Source organism: Corvus moneduloides, chromosome 6 (genome assembly GCF_009650955.1).
Source record: "Corvus moneduloides isolate bCorMon1 chromosome 6, bCorMon1.pri, whole genome shotgun sequence".
Classification (NCBI taxonomy): Eukaryota; Metazoa; Chordata; class Aves; order Passeriformes; family Corvidae; genus Corvus; species Corvus moneduloides.
Genome location: NC_045481.1, coordinates 23,684,612 through 23,705,202, shown reverse-complemented (window position 1 = coordinate 23,705,202; position 20,591 = coordinate 23,684,612). Strand labels below are relative to the sequence as shown.

At 48.7% G+C, this 20,591-nt stretch overlaps 1 protein-coding gene across 1 annotated transcript in view; it reads right to left on the bottom strand.

Moving 5' to 3' along the window:
• Positions 1-20,591, bottom strand: part of LTBP2 (latent transforming growth factor beta binding protein 2) — a 68,844-nt gene that overhangs the window by 42,127 nt on the left and 6,126 nt on the right. The window contains 2 exon segments of the mRNA XM_032111199.1: positions 12,741-12,984; positions 18,652-18,722. Of these exon segments, the coding sequence (XP_031967090.1) occupies positions 12,741-12,984; positions 18,652-18,722 (315 nt within the window).

Sequence of the window (20,591 nt, the reverse complement as noted above, 5' to 3'; positions counted from 1 at the left end):
GTTAGTTTTGTTAGTGACAAAGGACAAGCCATATGAAACTCTAGGGAGGCTAGGGGAGAGCTACCAAGCCTTGGAAGCTCAGGCACATTTGTTCTCTGATCTCAGTAAGAGGTCCCAAGCATAGTCCTATGGGTGAACATGGCTGGGTGTCCAAGGTCTTTTACTGCAGAGACGGAAGCACGCCGAGGAAAAGAAGTGCATTCTCCCAGACAACAGTGACTGTCTTAGTGCTGGCCCCGAGTTCTGAAGAGTCACTGGGTGAAGGTGACTGCTAGCATAACACAGGGAAATATAAGCTCTTCTGCTTGCAAATCCTCACATCATGTCTACCCTGGAGAAAGGGAGCATGCTATGTGCAAGTAGCAGAGCTTGGCTGGGCTCTACCCATTGCCTGCCGGAAGGAATTTCACCCTTTGGCTTTAGGAACATCTGTTGTCATTCCCAGGATTACCAAATTTTGTAACAAAACCCACAAAACCCGAAAACAACAACATGTGAAGGGCTTTAAATAAAATAATCATTAGCATTTCAGTTCCAAAGAAAAAGGGATTACATGACCTTACTACAAGGGGCAGTCCCAACTTCACAAAGGAAGAACAGAGTAGGAACATTACTCCATGGTTTGAAATACTTGAGGAAAAGTCATCCTACTGAGGTCCCATTGGCAAAGCATTCCAGTGTGAGTTGAAGCAGGGAGGAGGTGGGGGGGGGGTCAGATTTGCTTTGAATTAGGTTGTTTATTTGGTTCTATTCTAGGCGGATGAGCACTGGGATTTGTGGACTGAGTTAAGTAATACCATTCTAGCCTGGGCTACAGAAATCAATGGCAAAAGGCATCTTTCCATCTCTATTTGTCATGCCAAGCAGCTGACTCATGGTCAGGGAATACAAAACAGAGTTTTTTCCCTCCAAACCTTCAGAGTCAGTCCATGCTGGGCAGACAGGGACTGGCTTGCTTGAAGTGTCTCAGGAAATAAACCTGAGCTCACCACAGCAGTACAGATCCAGTCAGAAGCCATTAGCAATCCCTATCCATTTGATGGATCTTAATAAACATAGGGCCAGAGCCTGGCCAGTTACCAGGTTTTCTCATTGGTGTGGCTGTCCTAGGAGTAAAAGTGAGGATGGGAAACAGATGGGGTGGCTCCAAATCAGCAGAGTGTGGAGCTTGTGTTATCACTCTCCATGCCTCTACCTGCTTGAGAAGAGGCAGTTGACTCTTCAAGCACTATGTTCCAGGCACTTAAAGCCCCAGGGCCTCATATTCATTCAGTCTTACAGCCTCCCTCAACATGGTATTACTCACTTCCACTCCTTCAGCCAGGCACATGGCCAGCACAGATCTCTGCAAAGAGGCAGTGGTCTCTTCCTGTACAGACAACTGCCTGCCAAGCAGCTGGTTTCTCTGCTCTTCATCCATCGGAGCTCCTGCCAACTTTCTCTGTGTCAGGCACAGCCCGTGGGGCAAAACCGGCACGCAGACTCCTAGGACACCTCTCCTTCTGGGCTGTCCTGTAGTACCCACCTGCTCACAGCAGCAGTGGTCCAGGAGAAAACATGGGGCAAGGAGGGAAGGCAGAAGGAGCAGCATTCTCCTTCCAGAAGCATGGATGTGTGTGCTACTGCTGATTTCTACCAGCCAGCTGAAAGGTCACTGGCTGAGAGGCCTCGGTCACCCTCACATGGAAATACCTATAGGTATTAGGCGCTTATCAAAATTAAGAGATTTGGGATGGGAGGGAGCTGTGCAGACAGACTGACCCACATCTGCAACAGTTCAAAACTATCCAACAAGCACTTTTAGCTGCCATATTCTGAGGTGCAGGTCAAGGACCTAGACTCCCTATAAACCCGAGGACGTATGCTAGAAGTCAAGAGAACTAAGGGAGGTCTGGTCCCCTACATTCTAGTGCTACGTATCCCTGCAGGACCCAAATAACACCTGTATTTCATTCAGCAAGGGATCCACACATCGCCATAGCACTTTTGTGTGTAAACGTTTCATTTTCAATGAATTTTGGTACCACCTGAACTCTGCTCTATATTTACTTTAGTCATAGCAGGGTAGAGAAGGTACAAAAATATTGTATGCCCTGTATATCATGGCTGTCCTGCGAGTCCCAGATGAACCTACAAGGTGCCTGTTCTCTGAACAGAACAGGTGAGTGATTTCCTGTCACTCCACTGAGGACTGAGCTGGCAGAATCCCAGCAACTGCACAGATGGATAGGAGGATCTCTGTTTTCTGAATCAACTGCAAGATTTTTTTTTTAAGCCTGCAATTTCAAGATTAGATATGCAGAATCACAATAACCAAGTCTAAATCACTGAGACTGAGGCATCCAGAAAACTATAAAGTTTTCCTAACCCACTGTATATAGAAAGCCTTTTCAAATCTCTGATCACTTCTGATGATCACAGTTCTCTGGGTAAGCAAAAGCCAGAGGGAATACAGGTGGGCAAACTGTTCTCTTAGTGACTTAACACCAGGCAGCCTCCTTGGAGCTGGAGGCAAAGGTGGCAAACTCTTCAAAGCACTTCCCTCTCCCCAGCAGCAACACCTCAGTCTTTCCTGGATTTAGCTTCTATCGGCCACTCTTCATCCAACTGTTGACTTTGGCCAGATTGCTAGTGAGCTGGGAAATGGTGGTTTTTTTCTATTTGTGTAAAGGAAATGCAGAGCCAAGTACCACAAGAGTATTACTGGTTTTTCATCCAGCCTGCCTCGCCCTCTCCCCAGCCAAAGCCTGACAGACCACAGCAGGGTGGATGGCTTGAGGCACTGTGGAGAGAGTGAGTCCTGGGCAGTGCAGTCAGCAGGGAGGGGCACTAACCCCAGACAAGGCAAGGGCTGGAGAGATGAGGATTGAAATTCACTCTTCCAGCTGGAAACAAATCTTCGCCATGCTGAACATCAGGAAGAGATGACAGAGACTATTGAGACCTAAGGAGCAATTCTCAGAAGGCCAACAATAACACTGGCCAAAACAAATCTGAAGATAAGCAGCTCTCAGAGAAGAAACCATCTTCCCAGGGTCCAGAAACTCCCATCCCAGGGCCCAACAAGCTCCATCTCTCCAAATATAACGAGCCTGCTGCTTGGGATGCAGCTCCTGCCTCCAGGTACCCAGAAAGGACATGTGCTGCCCACAGGGCTGGGAGCAGAGTCCCATGCAGGGGAGCCACTGCAGCACTGGTAAGTCCATCCCAGCTCCTCCAGACCGCAGCCTGCATGTGCATCTCCAAGATGAGAGGGCTCAGCCAGGGCAGGGACTGAGTCATGCTCAGCCCCTGATAACCTGCCAGGACAACAGGCAGGTTCTCCCCTGGATTTTAAATGCTGAACAATATATTTGGTGTCTGTCTTGTCCATCTGCCTGTCCCTGGCAAGATGCCCTCCCTGCTTGGGGCCACAGGGACCAAAATCAGTGATTCACTTCCCCCTTTGTAATGCTCAGCAGTTGCTGATTTTCCACTAAAGCATCGCAGAAGAATGGGCAGCCTTAACACCATGTGTGTCTACAGGGGGAGAGAGAAGCAGCCAGCCTTGGAAAGCAGTAAATTGACCACAAACCAGAAACTTCCCCTTTCTTGGACTCCAAACAGGTTCCTCAGCAGGCAGACAGGATTCATGGCTCAGTCTGCAGGCCCTGGAGCACAGGAGAGGCATTGCTGAGAGAGCACTCAAGTTTATTATCAATTAGCTCACAAACATGCTGACAAGGAAGACAGCTCTGTTAAGACTCTGGGAGGAGAGGGAAAACCACACCATACAAGGCACCTGACTTCAAGCCCACCCACATTATGTCCATAAATCCTGGCTCAGTTTATTATCTCCAGCAGCAGCAGAAATACCACTGAAACCTGCCTGCTATCCCTCCTGCTGCTGTCTTCAGCCCTGGTACCTCCCATTCAAATGGGAGAGACCCTGAAGTCTGCAGCCTGTACTCCCCAGCGTTTGATGGAAGGCAAGGGAAGTTCTTCTGCACAGGAGAAGCAGCTACCAGCATCTCACAGGCATAAGACCTTCTTGGGAGAGTGAAGCAGAATCTATGTACCATGAAGGCCACAGGAACGACCACTCGGTGCCTTTGTGCCAAATTCACAGACACCTACAGCCAGATGTCATGCGAGATGGGACACAAGACACAGGCACCTGGACCATCACAGGGACATCAAGGTGCAAGTCATCCAAATCTTTCTTCCCCTTCAAGACCTCTAGAGCTGCTGTTGGCAGAGTGTCACTGATGACATCCTTTGCCTTTGTGTGGGAGGGCACAAACAGCACTCACAAAGTGGGGCTGCAGGGCCAGGAACATGTGTCAGGCTCCCTGCCCCACATCATACTCAGTGCCACTTCACATGCCAAGAGCCGTATCAGTCCAGCATCCAGGTGCCACCCTATCCCTTACCACAGCTACTAAGAAACTGTCATGGAGCCCATATGGCTCTTATTTTGGGCTCTCACCTGTGCCATGTTTCAGTGGTAACTCCAGCTGCCTGCTCCACTTGACATACGAGCCGGTGGCTGGCCAAGATTTCTCTGAATCTCTCACTACAAACTGTAGCAACAGATGTGCAAGTCCTTGGGACAGCAAAGTCACCAGCTGTCTGCCCCATGCCACCAAGCTCAGACTCCTCCACCACCACCCTGGCATCTTCCTTCTTCTGGCCCCCAAAGTAGTGCCAGTGCTGCAGCACTGTCCTAGCTGGCTCCCAGCCTGCCACGTACTGTGTGAGAACAAAGAGGGAGAGGCTGTGAACTCTAATTTTATCTGTTCAGGAGTTGCCAGACACCATATACGCAACTGAACCCCTCTAAGCTCACAGACAACTAACAAGTTCTTTTTAACCAGTCTCTTGGTATCCAATTTGCTCCTTAGCCAAAGTGGCTGCTCAAATGCCTCCACACAGCTCTCTACTGACATTAAATGCCTTTCCCTTGCCACATGTGCCACACATGCCACCTGCCACTCTGTTGAGTGCTCTTCTTTGCGCTCATGTATTAGGCAGTGAGCAACTGACTCCCTGGAAGCAGTCCAGCTCTCCAAGCATGGGAACAGCACCTGCCTAGCCCAGCAAGGCTGCAGAAACATGCCCTGCACAAAGGAATGGCATCAAGTGGTCACCAGGAGCTGCAGACTGTGCTCATGGTTGGATCCATCAGACCTTAGTGCTGACCCATAAAATGGCCGGAATCATGATTTCCAAATGCCAAATGTGATAAAGAGCTGTCTGCAATCTGCTTGTCTCCAGAGCTGAAGTGCAGGCCAATGTCTTCCAGAAAAATAAAAATGCAGCCTGCAACTGCTCTGAGCTTCAAGTGAAGCCAGCAGAGGGAACATGCCAGGCTACTTGATTACAAATGCCACATTTGGGCCATACCTTGAACACTCCATAGACTAAAATAGGGATTTAGATGGTGAGGGAGACCAGGCAAGCTACCACCTCTCTGGCAGAACTGCCCAGGCTGGCCTGTGGTGCTCAGCTGCACACTCCTCTGAGCTGAAACAATGAGAAAGCTGCCTCAGTTGGCTCACCTGCTGCATGGAGCGGCTGGTGTTGAGGAGCACAACCAACGGGCACAGCACTGCTGCCAAATGCAGTCACACAGGCAGTCTCACACCTTAGTGAATAGAGACACATCCAGAAGTATCCTAACAGCTGCCATCACATGCAGGTCTCCATCAATGCCACCATCTCACTGCAGACATCACCTCATGGCCGCAGCCTTTGCAACATCACAAACCCAGGCATAAGCTGCTGGCATATTTTGAGAGCTGGGTTGTCAGTCATGCAATGTGACCACCCCACTGAGGTTTCAAACCCCCACCAACCACAGCAATGCCTCCTCTGCTCCCCAGTACAGGGTCCTACCTGGCAGGGAAGGATCTGTGCTTAGAGCAGTGGCATGCAAGAGGAGAGGACAACATATCAACCTGTGTTTGTACACACAAGCACACTAACATCTCCATCTCAAAAGGCCCTCTGTTTCCCAAGACACAACAACTGCAAGGTGAGGGGCTGGCTGCCATCTAACGAAACCTGCTGCAGAGGCATTAAGCAGAGGAAACCTCAACACTGGCCGCAGGGAGGTCACTCATCTCCCCCATAACACAGTGAGAAAACAAGCATATTTGATGTTTCATTTCCATTTTGTTGACTAGCAACACCCACCCCCTTCACCAGACTGCCAGCTTCAAAGCCCTGAAAAAACACTTTAGCCTATTCATCCTCACACCCACATGCACCCCTGGGAGTGGGGGGAGCCAGCTGCCTGCCCACTGCTCTACACAGGACATGGAGAGGGCTGGCAAAGCCTCTCTCATCCCAGGCATGTGAGTGGGGTGAAGAGTTTGTGGCTGAACACACACACACAGCATGAGAGGAACAGGGTGAAGAGATGTGCGTAGGGCTCTCATCTGAAGAAGTGAAGGCTTTTCATCTACAGCAGGTGGTCTCCCACTCATCCTGGGAACACTGGAGATCTAAGACATATTTTAAGCTAAAATAATGGTTAAACACCCAACAGGATGCCCTGGCCTTTGGATCTATTACCTCATTGTGGTTAGGTCTTCTCACATCGCTCCATCCCCAGCCACACACAGGATTCCTGCACCTGCAGCACTCAATCCATAAGAGCTGAGTTGGGATGTAACCTTTGCTATCCACTCTTGAAGTCTCATCCCTGCCAAGGACCAGAGAATAAGCATCCTGGTGATTTTTAGTCTGTACTGTTCTGCACTGGCTCCATCCCTCCACTTGCTCACTAGCCAGAAGACTAGTGGCAGTCTGGGAACCAGGAGCACTCTTGGCCATGTAAGCATGATGCCTGATGGCAAAGCCAGTGCCTTCAGGAGTACCATGACCACAAATCTGCTCTACACCTCTCTCATGTGGCTTTCAATACCCACACCAGGGAGGAACAGGTTTCACAGACTCCTCATTGAGAAGGCATGTGGAGTGCTGGGCCTGCTTTGGCAGCACCTGAACTCCGGCTCTGAAACAGCACAGCTCCAAAGTCATGGAGAAGGCAAAGCTCCAGTGTCATTATCAACCTGTCATTATATCCCTGGAATAGTTTGGCACATTGCTTTTTAGAAAGCCATACCATTGAAAAATTACCATGGCCACCCTGCCAAGGCTACAGGCAACCTATTACATGCCCTGTCCTGATAGCCTCAGCCTCCAAGTATGTTACTCATCCTCCAAGGCCAACATTTGGCTCAGTTTTGCAGATGTGGGTCTGTTAACCATTCCCCTCAGCTCCCTGCCTCCCTCCCTCCCTCCGAATTCTTTCCAATTTGTCAAGATCTTTTCTGTCAATAAAGAATACCTTGACTAAGAGCAGGATCCCAGAGTGCACAGGAAAAAACTCATCTGACTTGGGTCTTTTGCCTCCGAAGTCCTAAGCACTCTCAGTCCCCCATATGCAACCACACGCATAACCCCCCACTGCCTAATTTGCTGTTCACTTCTATGCTGAAAAATCTCAGCCTCTCCTTCCAGATTTCTTCCTCCATGGAGGATATTTTTCCTTCAGCTGTAACAGATAATATTTTTCCAGCCTGAATGTCTTCTTAATTTCTGCCTAGATGTTTAGTTTCTGCCTAAATGAGAGCCTTCACGCAAGCGAGAAAAAATGAGGTGGTGTGGAGAGCAGGGTACCAATCCCACCGAGCACCAAGCACTCAGGGCAGCATTTCTCAGGATGCTTCTGAAGAACGGAAAAGAGAACAAGTAGATTTTATAGAGAGACTTTTAGATCTTCATTTCAACCACTTCTTGTATCAAATCAGCTTCAATTAATCCCTTGTTTCCTGCTACCACTGGTGATTTATGGGGAACACTCATAAGTAAAGAGAACAGCTTTGATTTTACTGAAGTACCAGTTTAAACCAAAAAAGGCAACACACAGTCAGGTATGAGAAACTGCAGTAATCCACATGCACAAGGGAGCTGAAAGCAAGATAGATGACAATCCTAATTCAGGCATTAGGAAAACTCTCCCCAGCATTTGATCATGTGGCCTTAGTGCTCTTCTAACAACTTTCTTTTTTATAGAACTGCTATATCAATTGTATTGTCATAAATGTCCCAAATGATCTATATATAGTATATAAAATAGGCTATAAACTGGATTTTCTGTACTACCTTACCCACCACATGTACAATGTATTTGCCCTGCACCCTGCTTGAATGGAGTGTCAGATTAAGCTGACAGTAGCAGCACACTTCTTTCAGTTAGAAGGAAAAGTGCATTTGAACTGCCTAAAGGCTGCATTAAGCTACAGGAATGGCTCCCAAGGAGGTGCAGAAGAACCAGGTCTAATGTAAAGACCATATTTGGAGTTTAAAAAAGGGGTCTGAAAGCCAGCTATTCTCCTGCTGCTCTGAAGGGTATGCAACCCCCTAGAAAGTAAATACATAAAACATATAAACCAGAATGGTGCTGACAGCTTTAAAACACTAGAAAGTAAAGCAACTGTATCTGGTGCCAGACTACAGAAGGTATATCATGTAATTTAAAAATAGGAGTATTTTTATATAAGAAAAATGGCACTTACACTCTTCTTGAGTAGCTTGAGTTTTTCCTTTAGGTTTCTCATCCAGTTTGCCACGGACTTTTGACTATGTCAAAGCAGGAAAGGGACTGAGATCTGGAGCTTATGGAGATCTCATTGTTCTGAGTGACATATTTTTCTTTTCACATGATCTCACCCAGACTGGCACTGGCTTTTTAGTTTCAATTTTTTAACAATGTCTCAGATATCTGCTCAAAGTTGGCTTTGGATCAAGGAACGTAAATGTTTGGCCACCTTGTGAAAATCACATTGCCAAAGGGAAGCACCTTAGAAAGCTGCAATTAGGGCTTATCTGCACTGACAAAATATGCCATTCAAGTAACAAGTATAAAGACACAGTAGTGGCACAAGGCCGGCAAATTGTGTTTTACCCTGGGAATTCAACGTCATGCACTATGGATCTCCTGGGCTGGTCCCATACCAAATGAAGTGGGAAAGCTGCCACAGCCCACGCCACAGGAATGCACTTAAAGAGGGAGATGCTTCTCATCCAGGGCTGGCTTTTATTTTCTCTGATATTTGGATATTAATAAATTGTAACACTCCTAAATGTGAATTGAGTGACAGTCACAAGTGAGCAGAAGATGCATTCAGTAGGTATGTAGCTAATATAGACCTCCTCCTAGTGCTACACATATGGTGGACAAACAGTCTGAAACACTCGTCAGCAACCCAAGTAAGGCAGTAAGCAAGCTCCCCATTTTCTCATAAATGTGGAAAGTTCAAAGCTGGCAAGAGAGGAGGCTCCAGATCCTGCTTTAACAATTAAGACAAATCTGCCTCTGTTTGGAGCAGCATCTTTAAAAAGCAAGTGACCTTGCAGTGAACTTTTTGTTCTATCTGCTAGTCCTCAATGACAACAAGCTCATCAAGCTGATTTTGCAAAGCCACAGTTCTCAATGTCGTGTTTTAAGTGGCCACCCCAGGGCAGACAGCTTTGCATCCACCCATGGGCTCCACTTCCCTTTGCAAAGGACCATGCTTGACATTTGACTACCACCAGAACAGGATTTTCAAATGAAAGAACGATTTTCAAATGGGGGGAAATACACTTTCTCATCCAGCAACCTCTGCCACACACCCAAGATCCTCCCGTCTGCTTGCTCCCTGCTGTTCTAATCCTTCGCTTCCAGGAGAGAGAACAGAGATTTTGGCAGAACCTTCCTGCTGGCATGAGGTTCCCAGTGTTCCCAAGCCAGGAGCGCTTGCCACAGATCCTCAACGGCTGCATACAGCCCTTCCTCTCGTCAGGAAGGGAGGAGATGTCTCCTCCAGGGTGCTGCAGAGGAGAGTCTGAGATCAGAAATCAGCGGGCCAGGCATGTTGCAACTCAGCCTTCTTCCTTTTCCATCCTGAAAACACCAGGCAACTCCCAGCAACTGCCTTGCCTAAACAGAACCCTCTCAGAGGATGTTCCCTACCCTCAAGAGCTTAGCTGCATTAAACTGTCTCAGCACCTTACACCATAGCTATGTCCTTTTCCCTTGCCTGCATTACTGGGAAAATGCTTTGCAGGTCCCGGACATCTTGTCTGTGAAGAGGGAGGATGCCTTGCTTTGCAGGCAGCCATCATCCTGCACATACATCCCATCCACAGCTCCCTTGCACAGATGCTGTCACAGATCTATGCACAACACTCCTGAAGAAGGGACCTTCTCAGGTGGCAGCAACAGGACCCTGCACACACACTGCCCAGAGTCAAAGGCATCTGGTCATCCATCCTGAGGGTAAGGGGCAAGGGAACACTCCCTGCTAAATAAATATGAATTCTGCTGATACTCCAGCCTTAGGAAAATGAAGCTGTTTCCATTTAGCTTGGCTCCTGGGCTGAGGTGCAACTCCACCCGCACAATCATCTATCAGGGCTTTACTCCTCCAGGCAGAGATTCAGGCTGAGATCAAGAAGAGGGAGGATTTGCAGCCAGTCCATGCCGGGAGGGCCTCTAACACCCCCAGGATTTTGCTCTCCAGAGCACTCGCTGTTCCAACCAGCACAGAATGGGGGCCTCTCAGCTTCTGCAGCAGCTAAGAAGTCCCCACAGGCTCCCTCAGACACCTGCCTCCAAATCTCCACTGAGTGACAGACTGCTGAAGGGACTTGTCCCAGTGTCCTATCTGTGGCCATTGCAAAGGACGATAGTCAAATTCTGTTGCTGAAGCATGGGATAAAGTGATGTCCTATGGCCTCCATAGGGAGGGAAGGAGGAACAGCACAGCATGGTCCTTAATGGAGTCCTATTTCCTTGGGACAGTGCCAGAGGATTTAAGGTACGTTGGGCAGCTGGGCATTCAGCAGTCCCAGTTCAGCCATCACTAGACGCTGTGTCTGACTGACTGGACAAGAATGCTCTGCCAGTGCCTGCACATCCCTCCGTCCTCTGTGCAGAGCCTGAGGTCATCTTCCTTACTGGGAAAGCCTTCAACAGGTGCCGTATCTCCAAGGACACTGCTCTCCCTCCCCTCCAGTCCCTCCACACAGGGTGGCAGCACAGAGGGGTAGGAGGAGGTCATCACTGCAGGGAAACTCGTCAGCTATGCCCAGGATTGCAGGCACGTGAGAGGGCTGCATGCTCACTTGGGCAGCAAGCCCCTCTTAGAGCAGCAATCACAGGGGCTTGGCCACCTCTCCCTGCCAGCATCACCTCTGCCTTTCCTGAATTTGATTTCTATCATTTAGTCTTCCATTTGGGCACCAAGATACGTCAGCTTCAGTGAACTACTTGGTGCTAGTAAAATCTCTGCCAGTCGTTTGAGCCTCTCCAAAATTGTTGACAACCAAGGGTCTAGAAATGTTTCCAGCCCATGCATTGCCTCTGCTTCAAAAGAGACAGAGAGACAATAGCTACTGTAGAAGCAATAGGCACATTGAAAACAACCTGCAGGAAAACAGAAAAACAAAGGCCAAATTGCCCTCTCCTCAGGCAGCTCCAAGTGATGTTGACAGAGAAAGACAAAAGTTCAGAGAAGGAAAAACTGAAATTACCTCCTGGTTAAGCACCTGTAATTTGCTGTAATGTCTTCCTGACTATAACTGAGGGGCTCCTGCTGGAAGACATGAGAAAATTCTCTGCTTTGGTGGCTACCAACAAAACCAGTCTTTCTGGCCCAGCGGCTGAGTGAACAGCTCCAAGAAAGACAAAGGCTTTTAGGAGTGATGCAGCCTAACACTTTGCTCCCATGTTCACAGATTCTTACAGAAAAGTGGAGGTGGTCTAAAAAAAACCAAACAAACAATATGTGTGGGTTGTTGTACAGCAGCAGGCACTACTCTGAACTCTTCATCCCCAGCAAGCTGCTAGCACAGTAGCGTGCTTATCAGGGAAAGACATCTCTCCCATCTTTACTGCCTCATTCAGCAAAAACAGCTCCAGCTCCAGCAGGACATCACAAAACACAATGTTTTGTGAAGGGGTTGTAGCTCAGGTACAGGAGCATCTGAGGCAGGTGTGCTGAAGCGCTAAGTAATTTCTCACCCAAAAGACCAGATGATGCCACAGTTGTCATCCTGAGCTTAACACACTCCTCAGAGTCCCTCCTGCATGGACCTCTGAGCTCCAACAGCTCCACCGTTGCTTCTGTACCCAATATGCTGGCATCCACCTGAGTACCAAAATGACCAAAACCACAGCACAATGACTCAGAAATATAGAACAAATGGCTCAATAATTGCTGGAGTCTGCCAGGAGACATCTCTGAGTGCCACTGCTTTGCTAATACCAACACTGACAAGCACACCTCAGATTTATGTACTCTTCTGTGGGTACTACCTGGATATACTGCTCTAAACATATCCTCTTGGGAAAGAGATCTACCCACCAGTCTTCTGTCCACCCTGCTGCTACCATGAAGGCTATTCCCCAACAGGACAAGGGCAAACTGATGACCTTCACAGCTCTACTTCCTCATGGGATCATAATTAGCCGGTCCCATTCCTGTGTGTGCCAGGGAACTGTGACAAAGTGCTGGATACAAACTGAATCCCTTGGAGGGACAGTAGGACCTGACCCCCTTATGTCAGCTCCCACAGCCCCTGCAGTTTTTGTCAAGAGCCAAGTTGCCTGGTCTCATGAAGCAGAGACTGTGGCCCAACTGATCAAGGTGTTAGTTGCCTCAGAGATTGGCAGAGCATCCTGCCAGGAACCAGGTTTGACTTACACAGCTGGGACATGCCGTGGGATGGGCGCCTGAGCCCCTTGCGGGGAGGCATCCCGCCCTATTGTGCTGGTCCTCCTCCGGAGGGAGCTTGTGGGGGGCTGGAAGGCAGCAACGGCACCAGGCGGGTGGTACTCCTGCTCAGGAACAACTTCTTCACACCGGAAGCCCTGGAAGCCTGAGCGACAGGTACAGACCTGGGGGCGGCTGCAGGAGCCCTTGTTCTGGCATGGCGGGTCGCAGACAGCTGAGGAGACACAGAAAGGCAGTTAGTGGACATGGGACTTTAGCCCCATGGTGGTGACACCCAGCTGGGGCAGCACAACTGGGACAGTCCCATCTCATCTCTGCAGGCAGGTGACCTTCACAGTCTTGGTGTTACAACTGCTGTGGGCCCCTAACACGAGGTCACCTCCATTCTCCACACGGTTGTCTGCAGAGCCCTTCTCCAACCATACTCATTTCAGAAAGTTCAGAAATGAGCAGCATGGCCTGCAGATAGCACATGGCCTCCAGCATTGCCCAGAGTGCTCTGGACAGGAATAGGTCCTAATTCCCAAAGCAAGGGATTGCATGTTACCTTTAGTCCATTTTGGGGTCTGATTTGCACAGTGCCCCTGGCCTGTCCCCTCCAGTGCTTTTCAGCTTTCCTTCCGCAGCTGATTTTGGAGTCACTGTGCTCAAATTCCTCCACTGCTATGGGGACTTCCAGTTCATTAACCTTATGCCTCAATCACCCTCTGAGCCTGTGTGTGTTCCTAATTACAGCACATCAGCTTCAGTTTGCGCCCTGGGAGAAAAGTGCTATTAATTATACACAGGACCCTAACACTTCCCAAGTCAACAGATGCCAAATTGGGTTTATAACCCAGACATCAGCAGCCAGGAATCCACAGATTGCTTCAGTAGGACCGGGCTCGTTGTACTGAGCAAGGGTAATTGAAAAGGCACTGGAAAACAGTGTTGTCCTTCAAAGAAAGAAGGTGCCAGCTGGTCAAAGGGCAATGAAACCTTGTTGGGCAACACAAGGTGGACTTCCAGCCACATGGAAACCCTGTGAATGGGTTTCAGTCCATGAAGCCACTGCTTCTGCTCTCCCAGGACTGTCCCAGGGAGGCTGCAGGGGCATCCCACCACCTTCACACACAGCTACTGGGCTTTTATGAACATGTCCCTCCCTTTCCGGCTGTGCTCTCCACTCCTGCGAGATACAAGCACGCCTGGGAGAAACACTGCTTCTGGACAACAAACACACAGACAGCTCCTTCCTTGTGTGCCATCCACACATCATCCTGCTGTCATCAAGTGAGAGAAGTCCTTATGCAGACAGTTGAATTCCTTTCACAGCAGTATAGCCCCCACAACCCTTCCCTCATCCCAAAACTAGCCTGCCATCAGCTTTTCCTAACTAGATCAGGGATATGCTCACTGGAATGCTTCATGTGACATTTATTACCATGTTAACATTCAGGAAGAGAGGGAGATCTCAAGGAAAAGGAGACCCCAACTCACGTAGGGCTATACAGGTTAAAGCCAGAGGTTTTGATGAAATCCCCCAGTAAAATAAATCAGCCAACACTGCAGTCTCTGGAACAGGGACAAGGTCCTAGTCAGGCAGGAATTAACTGTCTCTGGGAAGTCTGGCACTCCAGAAGTTGATGTAATTTATAATACAAAACTCAGCTGTGATTCAAATAGGCTGCCAGTCCCTACTGTTATCTCCCAATAAATGCCTGTTTTAACAAAGGCCACCAGCCCAGGAAGCCTGCCATTGAAAACAACCACTTCACATGCTGAAATACTGCAGAGCCACGATGCTGGGACCTGGAACCACAGCTGTTCTCACAGCCTCTCCCGCCAACATAGTCACCTTAGACTGTACCCTTCAGCAGGAGAATGGTGATAAGTGACCAGGCGCTCTAAAATGCCCCTAAGGTAGTTTACATAGAAAAGAGGAAGAAAGGAATGGGATTAATCTTCTGGTCTCTTCAAGCAGGATGGAAGGGGAGCTGCCTTGGCTGAAATATTTCAGCTCTAGCATTAATCCCCTTCCTAGTTGCCTTTACAGACTCAGGAAGAACTTGAAAGAGCTTTAAAATTTGCTGGTTTTCACTCAGTTCAGCTGTATATAGGAGCTATATATAGGAGATCAGCAATATAAGGAGAGCAAATCGGTCAGTGGCAGCACTGCCAGTGACAAGTGTGTGAAATCACTATTCAGGTCCCCCAAACCATAACACTGACTGAGAAACAAGAGGGTTAAAATACATATATATATTTGAAATCTTCCTCTTTGCTTTCTGTTTTCTGACCTCAGGGGTCACTTTGAGATGTTGCTCCCCAACTCAGGGTACTATAAACAGTTTCTGTTAAGTTGACAGGCACTCATTTCTTCTCACTGAAGTCTTATGTAATCACCTGTTTCAGGAGCTGGGGATTAGGGAAATCAAAAACAGTAATCTCAAAACTCTTACTAAAAGACTTGGAGCACTGCTGAAGTATCACATTATAGCAAACCTAGTTTGTTCAAGAATATCTAGCAGTGCCCTCACAGATCAGGTCTGGTGCTGTCTAGTTTTCAGTGCACGAGGTAAGTCCTCCCAGCAAGGTCACACAGCAGGGATGACTGTGGCATGACTCTGACCACCCAGCTAGGCCTGTCAGAGGGGAATGCCACCATGTTCAGCCTTGCATTGCTTTGCAGGCACACCTGGCCCAGGGTAGAGCAGTGACATGCAAGGTGACATTCAATTACTGAGTCCCTGCAGCTCTGCTCACACTCTTCATCTAGGAGAGTGATGTAGATCTTCACTGTAAGCAGGTCCTGTGCAGTTCCATTTAAAATTCAGGGGAATCTGTCCATCAGCTAGGCCCTCCATAGGAAAACTGAGAAGGTGCTGAAGGACTTGTACCACTGGGGGGATTTAGTCCACTTTCTCATGGAAAAGTTATGTATGTAAACTCAGTTCTAACTTATAGCTCTGACTGTGTGAGCACACCCAGAAGGGATGGACAATTTAACACAAGTGAGATCTGTACAGAGTGACAGGGAGGTAGATCAACAGCAATGCAGGAGTAACAGAGAGGAAACAGAATTTCAGTGAAGAACAGCCAGGGTTCAAAAAACCCTATAGCCACCATTCAGAAGAAAGACAAAAGAAGAGGCACATGAATGTCATTTTGCAGATGTGGAAAAGCCCCAGGTGCTAATGAGACTGCCTGAAGTCACACTGTGAGGCCACAGGGGAGCCAGAGACTCAGTCTGAAATCCCTGCACCTTTATGCACCATCTTAACCGCAAGACCATCTGTGTAAGGTTAGAAAGTGCATTAGTTTATTTAGTCCTTCCTGACATACTGATTAAAAACGTTTCTTTTAAACTTTAAAATATTCACGCCAGGAAAAAAGCTCAAGCTGTATTCCCAGCCCAGGGTGCTATCTCTGGAAGCAGCAAAGAACCTTCATGAATAATGCTGATGAAAGTGGAGGCTGATAAACTGACATGGGGAGGCTGAGCATGATGAGCTAATAGGCAGCAGCTAAATTACTGACCAGTGTACACCGAAGCCACTGCAGCCCCTAAAATGTGGGCAAGAGGGCCAGCCTGTCGCCGGCTTGTGTGTTCAGGTTTCTTCTCCACCAAACTAAGGACATAACGGCCAGAGTCTTAGTCCAGAACAAAGTTAAACAGGCAGGAGGTTGAACCCTTCAGGCCCATATTCAGATGCAGCTCACTATCCCTAATGGCCCCTTCTGTGAGAAGACCTCTGGAGCCTCACAGCATACAGTCCCTGTATGCAGCTCACTGTGATGACCTGGCAGAGTGTGGGTAGAAATCAAGCCTGCTGCAAATAGGCAAGGTCTTCCTCCTAAACTCCCTTAGCTCATTTCCACTTTCCCAGGAGATGTTGTTACTCCAAGGAAAGATATTTCTCTTTTTCATCTTCCCAGGCACAGACTGAAAATTCCACAAGTCCTCACTGCAACTTTGGTCCTCAAATCTGGAACATACTGAGAGACACCTCCCTAAGGCTGGAGTTAAGTCATACACAGGGATGTTGAAAGAGTAAAGCGCCTAGAAAAGCACGGGTAAAGGAAGAAACCACCACCCTTGGTAGGTGAGAGGAAGTAGATTATGGCAACAATTTGACCTATCCTCTCTCCTGTACCCAGGCTCAAATCCTTGAAAACCAAGGATCTGTCCAGGACCTGAATGCCAATTCTTTCCATGCTTCACTCTTTAGAGGTTCCCTCTGGCTGCATTTCTACCCCACTAACTTCCTTTATATGCCACATATCAAAGACCATGGGAACAGACATTAAACAGCATTACAGTGCAGAAACTTAAGTGGGATGGGCTGTCCAGCTTGCCTTGGCAGCTTTAAAAACAGCTGAATGTCTCCAGCAGCTTGAACTCCAGCAGAAAAGCCCAGAGAGGGAGGTAGCTGGGAATGAAATTATGTTTACACATCACCAGTCTCCACCTACGTCCTGCCTGAACTTTACCATCCGCTGTCAGGGGGACACTGTCAGGCCCGATCATGTTGACACTGTCCTTTTAATGAATCCTTGGGAACAAGGGCTCAGCACCTGAGCAATCACTAGGCAGCCTGCGTGGCTGCAAGCCCAGATCTACTGCTCCTACCAAAACCCCTAATGAGAGAAAGATGCTGCCATGGCTGGCCCCGCGCTGTGTTTACAGACGCTGTCTGGCAGCACAGCACGCTCTCTACCGTTTGGCTTCTGTCGGCAGGGAGAGGGAGAAGGGAGGTGAGTCAGCCCTTGGCCCCCTGCTCCCAAACAGCGATTGCTAATGCAATTACCCCAGCACGGCCAAAGCGCCGTGAGATCCCGGGGCAAGCAAAGCTGAGCCTCCTTCCCTGCTTAACATCTGGGCAGCTGCTGCCACTCAAGTAAAGGCAGATGCTCTCGGCTATTCTGGGTTGGGTGTTCCCACCCAGCCCGATGCCTGTGCTCCCTGTCCTCCCAGCTGACCAAGCACCGCAGGCAGCCCCGCACCTCCCTGGGATCAGGCAGGTGCACGGGGCCAGCAGTCCCTTGGGAAGGCCCACGGATGAGCTGCGGGGTGCAACCCTGTTATTGAGGGACAGGGGTCACAGCAGGGGTTAGTCTGTGGCTGTGGAGCTATTGAGGATGAAGATGACAGTTCGCTTGTTGGGTGTGTGTCGCACTGGCGCCTACTCAAACAACTTCTCTTCCAGTGCTGAGTCAGGGAGCCCACAACGACCGCAGCCCACAGGGCGGTACCAGGGCTGCCTGGATGAGCAGAACACTTAATACTTCCTCTGTGGGTAGGCAGGAGGGTCCTGGCCAGGCAGTTTTGCACTGCAGGAGCGCCCTGCACCTCACTGCCATTTTACATCCACGTGCTGCTCCACGCTCCATCCCCACCCATCCCAGCCCTTGTGCCAAATCCATTAATTGCTTTCCTTAGTAGCATTCAGATAATTTGCAGCCCTGATTCCCCGCTCAGCATCAGCAATGCTCACCCACATGAGCACTGGCCCAGTCTGCTGGTTCCCAGCTGCTGGGACTTTCACAGACCTATCTTTGCTCCAAGCAGGACAAGTGAGAGCCCAAGGCTCAAAATGCACACATAAATGTGCTACTGCAGTGCCCTGCCCCAACAAGATCCTGCCATGGATGGACACTAATAACAATAATGAAGTAAAACCACAATTACTTCACGTACTCAGACTTTGCCAGCAGACAGGAAGAGCTGACCTACACCCTGGCAGTCCCACAGCAATGTTGTGGCACTGCCTCCACAGACCCCATGATTTATCTCCTGCCCTGGCACAGTGCATGGGATATGTGTGGGGTCACAGCAGTACTCAAGGACTTTTTAGGGGCGCATCCTGAGATTTGCACTGGCTGAGACTGTCATACTCACGTTTGATGCAGCGGTTTGTGCCTGGAGCTGTGGTCCATCCTGGGCAACACTGTCTGCCACAGACATTTGGCCTAAGCAAAGAGACAAAGCAGCGTGGTTAGGAGAGGGGGAAGCTGAGGTCTTGCTGCAGCCATCACCTCTGAGTCACCCATAAAATTATTTCCTGCAGCATCTGATATTTCCTTCCAGATGGACCAGCAGCTGAGATCAAAACCAATGGGACAAGGGCTGAGTTGTTTAAGTGCTTGGAAAAGAAACCCCCAAGGATTGTGAATGCTGCAGTGTGAGCGATCCCTGAGAGAGTAGCTCCCTTTTGAACTGGCATTATGCTGGATTCCTGGCACAGTGCTCAGAGGAACCATTTTCCTCCTGAGAGCAACTGGAGGCCAGCAGCCAAAGATCATTAAAGATCTCATCATCCTTCGTGGTATTGGGGTGTAAATTGGGCCCGATTTCAACTTTGGTCATAGTATCTCGCCTCCGCAAATGTCCCGAGCTGCTTCAGCCGAAGACAACACTTCATTCTCCACCTAACTGTTGCTGCCTGTTGCTGTTCATTGCTCAGCCCTGCCCTGGGAGGGATGGCATGCCAGAAGCCTCACAGTGGGACGCTCCCCAGCTTGCTCTCCCTTTGCAAGCACCCCGGTCCTGCATTTGTTATCTGTCTCTAGCGCAGTGACCCAGGGGGCTGAGGACTCTCTGGTGCTATGAAATTTGTGTCTACCTGATGTGCACAGAGCTACACTAATTCCAAGATGCTCAAATAATTTCCATGAGTGTTGAATCCAGGATTTTGTTGCAGCAACTTTTTGAGTGCCCTTATATAAGTGACATCCTCCCCACCTCTCCTTTCTTATGTGTTTTCAGGTAGGGATGACTGACAACATACAGCTATCATAGATGGTGCTGGGCCTCTAAGAGGTGCTCTGCAATGCCCAAGCAGGCAGCTAACGCTGCTTCCTCTGGTCACATGTCATATTTAAGTGCCTATAATGAGAAGGAATAACAAGTTCTAGGGTGCTCTCCAAGAGTATTACTCATCATGGAAGGAAGATTTTAGGAATAGGTAACTTTTGCATGTCTAGGTAGACGAGAAAGAGCAGTTGTGACAAGATAGAAAGTTAGAAACAGCCTGAAAGCTCTGGAAATCTTCTGGAAATGAAGTGGGGAGTATGGTTTATTTCTAATGCTGGACAAGGCAGTGGGAGCTGCTGACGGAATTTACACGAACCACAGTAACATGCACATTTGTCTTCTGGGTTGACTTTAACATGAACACAGTAGGGTCAGAGGAAGATCCTGCTCTGAAATGGCATCCTCCTGACTCCTGCATCCACATGGCATGAGATGAGACTCCAGAACTGCCAGGGCTCAAGCTGTGGGGCTCACGTTTTAGGAGAGCCAAGGACAGTGGGTGGCAGGTATTGTTCTGGTGTTCACAAATGAAGCGGCCTGTAGAGGTACAATTACTCCTCGTGGGAAAGAGAAGTGGTCTGAGAAGCCACATCATTTTTAAAGTGTTATATAGTCCTTCAGGATCGATGTTTTATTAATCTGGGCAGATTTTTATAGGGAGAAAGCACTTAAATTCCCTTGGTGTGGCTTCCTGCAAGCAGAACAAGCCGAAGTAATTCTAGCACCCACTCATATCTGCTCTGGCAGGGCAACAGTGCCAATTTCCAGCATTTTGTCTGTCAACCCGAAGAGATGTATGAGTCTGTTCTTTAAGACATCTCCAGAAAGCATCCAGTGAAAAAAAAATCCTTCCTTTATTTACTGCATAAGAGCCCACAAGGCCTTTAACATTTTTAAGGTGTCCTGATCAGTAAAAAGAGAAAACCATTGAGCTGGAGCAGGTCTTTGGGTAATTAAGGTTCAGTGAGGGCCTCTACTCCAAGCAGCAGCATAAGCATCTTTGCTTAGACTGTCACAGCTCGCAT